Source organism: Olea europaea, chromosome 11 (genome assembly GCF_002742605.1).
Source record: "Olea europaea var. sylvestris chromosome 11, O_europaea_v1, whole genome shotgun sequence".
Classification (NCBI taxonomy): Eukaryota; Viridiplantae; Streptophyta; class Magnoliopsida; order Lamiales; family Oleaceae; genus Olea; species Olea europaea.
The window spans coordinates 20,712,773-20,723,573 of NC_036247.1; the positions used below are offsets into that span (position 1 = coordinate 20,712,773).

General features: G+C 30.9%; 1 protein-coding gene across 1 annotated transcript; it reads right to left on the reverse strand.

Moving 5' to 3' along the window:
- Positions 1–6,423: 6,423 nt before the first annotated feature.
- Positions 6,424–7,473, reverse strand: LOC111404575 (zinc finger MYM-type protein 1-like). Its single transcript, XM_023033366.1, has one exon. It carries the CDS (start codon positions 7,471–7,473, stop codon positions 6,424–6,426), a length of 1,050 nt encoding a protein of 349 aa, XP_022889134.1.
- Positions 7,474–10,801: the final 3,328 nt, after the last annotated feature.

A 10,801-nucleotide genomic window follows, 5' to 3' on the forward strand; every position in this document is an offset into this window, starting at 1 on the left:
GGTTGAAATGAGGGCAAAAAGGGTAATTGGCACAAAACGTCCTACCTTTCAAGTTTATTGTGGAAAAAGTCCATACCTTTCATTTTTTGGCATTTTTGCCCTCATTTCAACCTTTCTTTGCGCTGGACGTCCTTCCGTCCATATTCCGTCAGTTTTTCCGTTAATTAAATGATGGAATTGGTGTATTTGGAGTTTGAATTGTTGTGTGCATAAACAGTAGGAAAATAGAAGAAAACAAGGATTTTTCTCTCCAAAATATTGAAAGGTTGGGACGTTATTCACAAAAAATTTTATAAGATAGGGACGTTTCTCCCCAATACATTTTAAAGGTAGGCATGTTTTCAAAAAAATTATAACAACGTAGGGACTATTATAACAATGTTAATTCAATTCTTAGAAGAAGTGAATATGACCCATTCATCTTCTCCATTGAGCCAAAAAGAGCCATTCACCATTTTGGCTCATTATAAATTGACTACCCATTTAATATGTCTTTCTAAAATTTTCCAGTGACACAAGATGACAGTAACAGTAGTTGTGGAATTGTGAAATATAATGTGTTCACGATATTTTTTCTTTATTTAACTTAATCATTTAAAGTATTTTCAGATTCATGTTACTGCTACTGTTACTTATGGACTAAGTTGATGGTGGGAAAAAGGGGTGAAGTGGGTGAAGACAATTTTACCCTTGTTTATGGAAAGAAAAAGGTATTTTTATATTTAATTAACGGAATATGGACGGAAGGACGTCCAGCGCAAAGAAAGGTTGAAATGAGGGCAAAAATGCCAAAAAATGAAAGATAGGGACGTTTTCCACAATAGACTTGAAAGGTAGGGACGTTTTGTGCCAATTACCCTTTAATTAACGGAAAAACTGACGAAATATGGACGGAAGGACCTCCAGCGCAAAGAAAGGTTGAAATGAGGGCAAAAATGCCAAAAAATGAAAGGTAGGGACGTTTTCCACAATAGACTTGAAAGGTAAGGACGTTTTGTGCTAATTACCCAGGGCAAAAATGCCAAAAAATGAAAAGTAGGGACGTTTTCCACAATAGACTTGAAAGGTAGGGACGCTTTGTGCCAATTACCCGAATGTTTAACGGAAAAACTGACGGAATATGGACGGAAGGACGTCCAACGCAAAGAAAGGTTGAAATGAGGGCAAAAATGCCAAAAAATAAAAGGTAGGGACGTTTTCCACAATAGACTTGAAAGGTAGGGACGTTTTGTGCCAATTACCCAAAATATATTTCAAAAGTATTAGTACGATATTCTTCTAGAATATTGTTTTAATTTAGATTCATGCTTCTTCAAAAGTAAAGACATAATATTCGTTGAAATACTGATCTATATAGTTGGTTATGATTGTTCACGAATAATAGAACAATATTTTTTTTATAATACTAATACATCATAATATTATTATAAAATATTAATAGGTATAATTTTGTACTTTTTTTAATAACACAATAAAGTATTCCTCAAGAATATAAATATGTATTCTTTTATATTTTTCAATAGCAAAAACATGTTATTCTTCTAAAATATTTATATAATATGAGTTGTGTTTTTTCAAGAATATCAACATTCAACACTACATTCATTTAGATAAATATAATTTTTAATTATACTTCTTCAGGAGCATTAATATCATTGAAGATTTTTGTTAATTCTAAAATATGATTTTTAGTTATGCTTCTTCAAGATCATAAACATCATTGAATATTCGTGATATATTGAAGAAACTTATTAATATTATTTTATTTGAGAATGTTGAATATAGTAAATTTGTGCTCTTCACAATCAGTAATATATCAAAATAAAAATATATGCTTCTTCATGAGCATTAATTAAATATAAAGATTTAACCAATCTAAAACTTCATAGATATATTATATAATCGAATATAGAAAGTTTTAAGTAATAGACTTACTTGGATTTGAAAGATTTAGATAACATTGAATAATTGACAAATCCCATACTTTTCAAAAACGTAAATTTGAAAAAAAAAATTGTAGTACTTTAAAATAATATTTAATTATTTCTAAGTTTTGACTAATCAGAACAAATTAGGGCAAAACAATGAAACTAAAAGATCATAAAATTGAACCAACACCATTTTTTGGAGTCATTGGTTTGGGTTCACGTGGATCGATCAATGTTTTGATTTTGAACCAAATGAAACCGCTTCGAAATGGTTTGATTTAGGTTTTAATCTTTGTAAACCATATTAAATTTTCAAACCGTTTGCCAAAATAATAATAATAATAATAATAAATCTAAAAATAAATTAATTTAAATTTTCTCAAACTCAATTAAAACTAAATACATAGTTAAAACATATGTTCATACAGATGTAATCAAATTAAACTCAATATCTAAATAGACAATTATACATTCCAATTAATTAATTAAATTGTACTCAAATACCCATCCGTCATCACAATTATGAATGCAAAATCGTCAAATTGAGTAAAGTGTTGAACAATTATTGATGAACCGTAGTCATCGACCACCCATTATAATTGAGTAGACAATTAAATTTAATTTTAATTCAAATTCACATATTTCTATTGATATTTTTTCTTTTCGGATTTTAACTAAATTTTCAGGTCAATTTATCCAATTTTCTTATTTTTTTGGTAATTGTTAGCTACATTTTATTGCTAGTTCTGTTGTTTTATTCTCATTTGTGTTGGGCTTCTTTAAACATTTAGCTGACAACATTTATTTATTTATTTGAGTCTCAATTTTCTGGTCAGATCACTTAATTAATCATCTAGATTTAATTTAGTCCCTGTATGACCCCTTTTAAAACAAAACGTACAATTTATTTCTTATACTCATTTTTAACCACACAATCACACAATAGAATATTTTGCACGTATAGAAAACCTTTTCTTGCTTTTTAATGACACATTCTCAAAAAAAAAATCTATTTAAAACATCGTTTTTAAACAATAATGACCACCAAATAGAGGCTTAGTTTCTAAATTTTTACTGTTCATTGCTAGAATATTTGGTGGATTACTTAATCGTCATTTTGAAGATTTGATCAACGAACCTTTTGACATATTGCATTTGTGAATATTTAATGTAAATAAATACAAGATTGTCCCTCCAAATTGTTAAAGATGTGTTAGCTATTCTAATATTCACAATTATTTTTTATTCTGCTTTCCCTGCTAGTTGTCGAATTCTTAATTCCTTTAGAAGTTTGTTGGTGCAAATATGGTTGAGATGGTAATTTGCTCTAAAAATTGATTGCATAGTAACAAAGAGCCTAAAGTGATTTTTCAATATTTGGATAAGGTAAAAGCATTTGATGATTCATAAGAGTTAAAAAGGTATTATCATGTTTGATCTTTCTATTATTTTCTTTTATTAGTTATTTTATATTATGTACCTATAATCAATGAATTCATGTACTATATTCTCATCTTTATGGAGGGAATGAATCATGTGTTACAATTGTAGATGTTTTACCATTTAGTATTGATTAAGAAGTTAAAATATTTCTATCTTATAAGATTAAAATGAAATTTTATATATATATAGCTAGAACATAATTATAATATTTACAATGTTAAATAGTAAATTATTTAGTAAAAATGGACTAGAAATTTACGTACTTAATTATACATTAGGAAAATTAGTCCAAACCTATACAATTCAAAATAATAATAATAATAATAATAATAATAATAATAATAATAAATAAGGTGGTATACTTTCATAAATCAAGTGACAATAAGGTTTAATTAAATTAATTAATACAGAATTAAAACCGGAAACGATTTTAATATTATCTAATATTAATTCAAATCTTTTCAAAATAGATTTACCATAGTTGCTCCACTCATTCTCTCTCTACAATTATCTCACCCCATGCCCTTACAATCATCTCTCTCTATAATATCTCTTTCTTCAACCTTCGATAATCACTGAAGTAGCATTTTTTTGTAGTGTATAGGTATGTTGGGTATGATCTTAAATTTTAACTACCTAAGAGATAGAAATCTTGTCTTAATATTAGTGATTTTATTTGGTTTAAGGACTGAATCTTAGAGCTTGTTTGTCTCCCATTATGGGAGAAAATATAGTGTTTTGAATAGTATTTTTTGGAGAATGCGTGATTGAAATTTAGTGAAATTTTATTAGTTTATGTGTAGAATATTTTATTGTGTGAATGTGTGGCGAAAAATGTTACTGTAGCAAACAATTTAATTAGTTAAAAGATGACAAACATGGGCTTAAATTTTTGGTGAATAGGTTGGGTTTGGTTTTTTTTGATGGTATTGATTAATTTTTGTCTAACTTAAAATATCAATTCGATTTTATAATAGTGATTTTGTTTGATTTAATATCTGAGCTTGAAATCTAGGTGAACAGGTTTTATTCGATTATTCTTTTGCTGTTGTTATATGTCATTATAAAAATCACTTAATATTTAAATATCTAGAAAATAATTTTGTTGAATATTTGTGATTTACATCTTAATTATGTGCAGTGTTCTAAAATGCGCATATATGCTCATTCATTTTTAAAACGCCTCGCATGTGATGTATGTGCACGATAATGCAGTCAACTCATTTCGTTGACTACATATACAAGACTAAATGCCCAGACGATAAATCAAAACAATTTTTTCATGGAATTGTCTCGTACCTTTTTCTTCTTCGATCTCTCTAGTTTTACTAGCAAGTAATATTATTAATGAACAATATTAGATTATTGATGATTATTGATTATTGTCTAAAAGTGCTTTAAAGATATATAATTTACAAGGCATTTTACATTCACTTTGTTTAAAAACACTAATGTTAGTCTCTAATTTCAATTCTCTTGCCATAAATTCAATTTTCATAAATATATGGTTAAAAATGCAATAAATCGAAATACGTATTTAAATACATGTCGGCATGAGTATTATACTTTTGAAAGAGTATTTATTTGATGTATTTCACATGTATTTCTAAGGTAGAACAAGTGGAGTAAGTGGAAAAAATGTTGAAAAGTCAAGAATAGTAAACTGTCTTAAGCAAGAAGCAGCTGTCAGTAAAATGATCATAACTTGAGCTGCAGACATTGAACCAGGTGATTCAAGTTGGTTTGTAAAGATAAGTTATGTATCTACAACTTTCATGTTTACCAAGAAGTTAAATTCGCAACATAAGGCAGTCAAAATTACCGTGCAAAGTCCAGCATATTACCTACCGGATACAGCTTTTCAACCTGTGAAGCAACACTAATTATTTTTGTTATATCTGGAGTTACAGAGATCCAATGAACTTGATATTTGTACTAATGGAAAGCTAACTCAAGTGGCAACAATTTATCTGTTGATCATAAGCCCAAATTCGCTGTACAAAGAATTTGAAAATTGGCACCAAGTTGCATATTTCAGCTGTCTTGAAGCTGGACAGAAACAAGTTGCATTGTCCACTTGCATTTTGGATATTCCTTTGCCTATAAAAGAGGACCTTGGCCAAGATTTTGAGAGCATCAATTCCTCTCCATCATATTCTAGTTTCCTTCATTTTCTTTGTAACATTTTATTATGTATTTCTAAACCATTAGCTAGAGCTAAGGGTGAAACTTTAGTGAATGTGTAGTACAATGCCGTACCTGTGTTTCGCGGGGCCTGAGGCGAGATTCAGAATTCGGGCCCCTACTTCATAGCAAACAATGATTTTTTTTTCATATTATTTATAATAGTTTTAAGGAACTAAATTTTTAACATAAAATCCATAATAAAGCAACAAATAAAAACGAAATTCAAAATATTTATATTATAATCAAATAGTAATACAAAGATGTATAAGAAAATGTTCTGAACCATCACTTAAATACAACTTGTCTTACGATTTTTGAGGCAAAAATATCAATCAATTTTGTATAGTCGAGTTGTTCAACCATTTCTTTTTCAATGGACAACATAGCCAATCCATTCAATCTTTGCTGCGATATGGTTGATCGAAGATAAGTCTTGATCAATTTCAATTTGGAGAAACTTCTTTCTGCCGATGCAACTGTAACCGGTATAGTGAGCAAAATCTTGTAAGTAATGCAAGCATTCAGAAAACAACCGTTCATTTTCTTCAAGTAATTTAGCATATCAATTGCTCTTTTTGTTTCTCCAGGTAAATAGCACTTCAAAACTAACAACTTCGTACATAAGTCATCACCAATAATGTCTGAATGTCCATTATGGCTCAAATACTGCTCAAGATTCTTACAAGATTTCAACAAACTGTTAACATCCATACTCTTTAATCTCTCCGAATTAAACAAAAATCCAAATGTCTCTTCATAATGTTTAAATTGTTCAAACCGAGTTTGAAGTGAAGATCGAGCTTGGTCAATTATAAAGAGAAAATAATCAACTCGAAAAGATTCTTTAGCTAATAGTGTTACCTCTTCACTGCATCTTTCTTCGAATATTACGTTTCTCTCGAAAAACAGTTTCAATTCCCATTTCAATTGCTATTTGTTTAGCTTCATCCATGGCACTGGCAAATCCAAATTCTCTATAATTTTCGAGAAACAAAATAAGTGCTTCTAAAAGCTTGATGGTCTCATCAATATCCATATTTTCTGCTTGAAAAAACTTACTCACGGTATTGAAAGCATGCAACAACTTATACCAAATAACCATACCAAGTAAGAACTCAAAATTTTCAAGTTCATATGTTGCTAATGACTCAGCTTCACTCTTTGTTTTAGGATCTTCAGCAATGTTTGCCAAGTCAAGTAAAGCGTCTCTTATTTGTACAGATTGCTCTTTTATAGGCTTGACATTTTCCACATGACTTTCCCAACGTGTTTGGGACAATGACTTAAATGTTAGACCTTCAACCTTATCTTTAAAAATTTTCCATCGTTTGGGAGAAGAAGAGAACACTGTATAGATGCATTGTATCACTCCAAAGAAGGACATAACTTTAGAACAACAATTTGCCATGTCACGTAATGCTAGATTCAGGCTATGACAACCACATGGAGTATAGAAAGCTTTAGGATTTATTTCAAGTAACCTTTTTTGTACACCTTTATGTCTCCCGCTCATGTTAGCTCCATTATCATACCCTTGACCTCTTATATTGTCAACATCAAGCTCAAGATTCGTTAACACATTTGTAAGTTCAGTGAAAAGTCCCAATCCTGATGTATCGTCCACTTTCAAAAATTCAATCCAATATTCTTGTACCATTGAAGAGTCCATTGATTCATCCACACATCGTATTACTAGAGACATTTGCTCCTCATGACTCGCATCTGGAGTACAATCAAGTATGACAGAAAAATATTTTGCATGTTTTACTTTTGTGACAATTGCACTTCTCACCTCGCCTGCTAAAGTTTGTATTAATTTATTTTGAATTTTAGGACCAAGATATGTATACTGAATCTCATGTGCTTGAGCACGTCGAATGTGTTCTCTTATTATTGGATCAAATTCAGCAACCATTTCTATCATTTGCAAAAAAAGTCCATTGTTCGCCACGTAAAGTTGCTCACAATCTCTGTGAAATGCCAAAGTATTTTTAGCAAATCGTTTAACAATAGCAATTATCCTCGTTAGTACTTGTCTCCAATGCTCTCTTTCTTTGTTGATGGCCAATTGTATGCTTTGTTTGAAGCCTATTTTCTAGTTCCATCCAACTAGTCATGCAGCTTATATGCTCCTTAGACACTTCATGATTTGTAAGGCGACGATGCATATTATGCCAATGTTTATATCCCTCATTACCCAATTGACCAATACTTTTCATCGTTCTTTCTGTTTTAAACAACTTGTAGCAAAAACAAAATATCTTGTCTAAAGAAATGGAATACACTAACCATCTTCTATCAGTTATCTGCCCATTCGCAAGTAGCCGCTTATAGTGTGACGATTCAAAATGTCTACCTTGACTATCTTTGGGAAATAAGATGCCATCAACTCTTTTTGGACCTATTTCAACTAAAAAGTCCCTCGTCTTTTGATCAATGTGGATGTCCTTCCAATTTCCAGGATCTTCAAAATTCAAAGAAAAGCAATTCTCTTGATTTAAATCTTTATGTTGAATATTATCTGCCTCATTTTGCTTTGATTCATCCACATTGGCAGGTTCAATCATTTCCTCATTCTCTTTCCATTCATCCACATTGTCATTATCATTCTGATTCTGTTGTTCCTCAATCAATAAATTTTTTGGTATTGCTTCCTTCTCTTTTTGTTTCTTGTTATTAAAGTACTTCTCCATATCTCCATTCTAGCTTCGAATTAATGCCTCTACTCTTTCTCTCTTTTTCTTTTTTTGAGCTCCAGATGCATATTTAGGAGTCATGGTATTTGATTCAAGTCACTCAACAACTATCAATAGCCTGCAAGGATCCCAAAGTGGTCCAAAAATATTAGTACATTAATATTGTCTAATGTGATTATTAAACTAGAGTTCAACCAAAAATTCATAAGGTTTCAGATTTATTACAGATTTATTACAATTTGTGAAGAAGAAATAAATTTACACAGATAAGTAATATTTAAAATTAAAATAGCAAATCTCTAATAAGTTTAGTGGAAGAAGCATTTTCATTAGAAAATCCTACTTGACTAATAAATATTGTTAAATAATATCATTCTCAAGCTACTAAACAAATTAAGAATAGAAAAATTAAAGCAAACTCTTAATTTCTGATGTCTAATCATGTCCTTATTCTTGATTAGTTAATTAATCTTCTGGACTTTGAATGAGTGGATGTGGGGGGAAAACAGCCCCCTTTGAAAATGGAATGAGGCAAGAAATTCTACATTTCTACCCTTCCCAAATATGGAAAATCCAGTTGCAATTTGCAAATCATGCCATCTGAATTTGCCCCACCAAGATACGAGTCAGGGCTTCTCCAATTCTCCATACCCGACCCAACTCAACAAACTTATCATCACTCTATCACAGCCTACGAGGAAAGGAACGCGAAAGCAGAAACTAAAGGTTCAGTTGAAACGAAAGAGCATGTTTGGCTAAGCTTATAATTTACTTATAAGCTTCATTTTCTCTTAATGCATAGCATTACTCATATGAATTGATGAAGATGAGAAAATAAAAAAAGAGTTGTTTCAGCAAGCGCAGGCAGAGGCACAGGCACAGTCGCAATGTGAAATAAATTAAATAATTACAAGCAACTGTCGGTAGAAAGGGTTGTTGATTTTCTGAAATCATTGGCGAGAAAAGAGCCGTGCCTCATGCCTGTAGCCGTCGGTTGGTAGCCCCTGCGGTGCGGCCCGCCTTTGCACTTTCCTCTTTTAGAAGGGCTTTGATTTTTGAATTTTGCAAGGTAAGTGGTGGTCTCTAGGTCTGGTCTCCCGTCTCTATTAAAAAGAAGAATAAAAAAAAATGAAAGGGGAAAATTTTGGGCCCCTTAAAAATTTGGGCCTGAGGCGGAGGCCTCTTGGGCCTCTCATCAGGTCCGGCCCTGGTGTAGTATTGTTTTTGATCTTTCACTTTGTTCTTCAATGTTCATCTTCTTACTTGATTGAAGTATATGTTCTACAAATGGTTTTGATTTGTTAAAAACTTTTATTTATTGTTGACAAATTTTGGCTCAATAAATGCTTATATAATCTCTACATTCCAACAACTTATTTTGACATATTCTCTCAAACAACTTTCAAGATCTATCTTTTAGTATATTTGCGATCAATGTTTTATCTTCCATATGAGATCACTCCTTAGTTGATTTCCATATGAGTTAAATAAAAGATCAAGGACAATTTCTACCCATTTATCCGAAGTGAATTCCCAACGCTCTAGTATTCTTTTTCATCGTATTTCCACCAACCATTTACCATTCATAGAATGATTTATTTCCTTCCAATTCCCTGTGGTTCGATCTCGGACTTCCGAGTTTACTACTTGCAACAACCTGCACTTGGGTTTGCAACCTTAAAGTTGTAGTAATTATGATGATGAGAATGAGGTTAATAATGATATTCTACCCCATCTACGAGAGGTAATAGAAGTTCTCTAGTTGAAATATGGGAACTTGATAAAGATAAATTTACATAGGATGATATGGAAGAGACTTGAATGAAAAAGAGTTGAATTGAAATTCGATAGAATTAGAAAAAATTTAGGATTTTTTAAGCTGATATTTGTGTCTAATTATGCATATGCTTCGCATAGGCACGCATATTCTTGTAATGCTTGATATTTGATCGAAACGTATTGACACGTATTATGCTATTTAGAACTTTTGTTATGTTCGTATTTGGGTTAAACAGATGAATTTGAAGTCTTAGATGAACAAATTTGATTCAGTTTTCTCTTCTGGTAAATGCTATTGTAAAATCGACTTAATTTCTATCAATTTAGAAAGTATTAAACTTGGCTAAATATAGGTGATATACGGTTTGGTTAACATGTGTCTATATAATTTAACAGCAAAATCTAGAATTGCGTGTGACATATTGATTTAAGTTTTGGGGTAATTTGTTACATGAATAGTGTTTTGTAACCTAATTTGGGTATGATCGAAATTGGGTTTTATAACCTGATTTGAGTAATTTATGACCTAATTTTTTTTTTCCATAAAATGTAACTTGATTTAGGTCACAAACTGACCTCATCTTGATATAAATGATCTAAATTTGTTACACTGTTACACATTTCATGAAAATTGTGGGGTTGTGGGAGAAAAGTAGTGATGATATGTCCAACGAATTGCAAACTAACATTTTGAAAGGTCTACCTCATCGGCAGAATAGTTAAGTTACCTTCATCATATTACAACAAAAGTATTTTTTCCCATATTTT

Coding starts and splice junctions, on each gene's coding strand:
- LOC111404575 (XM_023033366.1), bottom strand. CDS start 7,473: ATGGTTGCTGAATTTGATCCAATAATAAGAGAACACATTCGACGTGCT.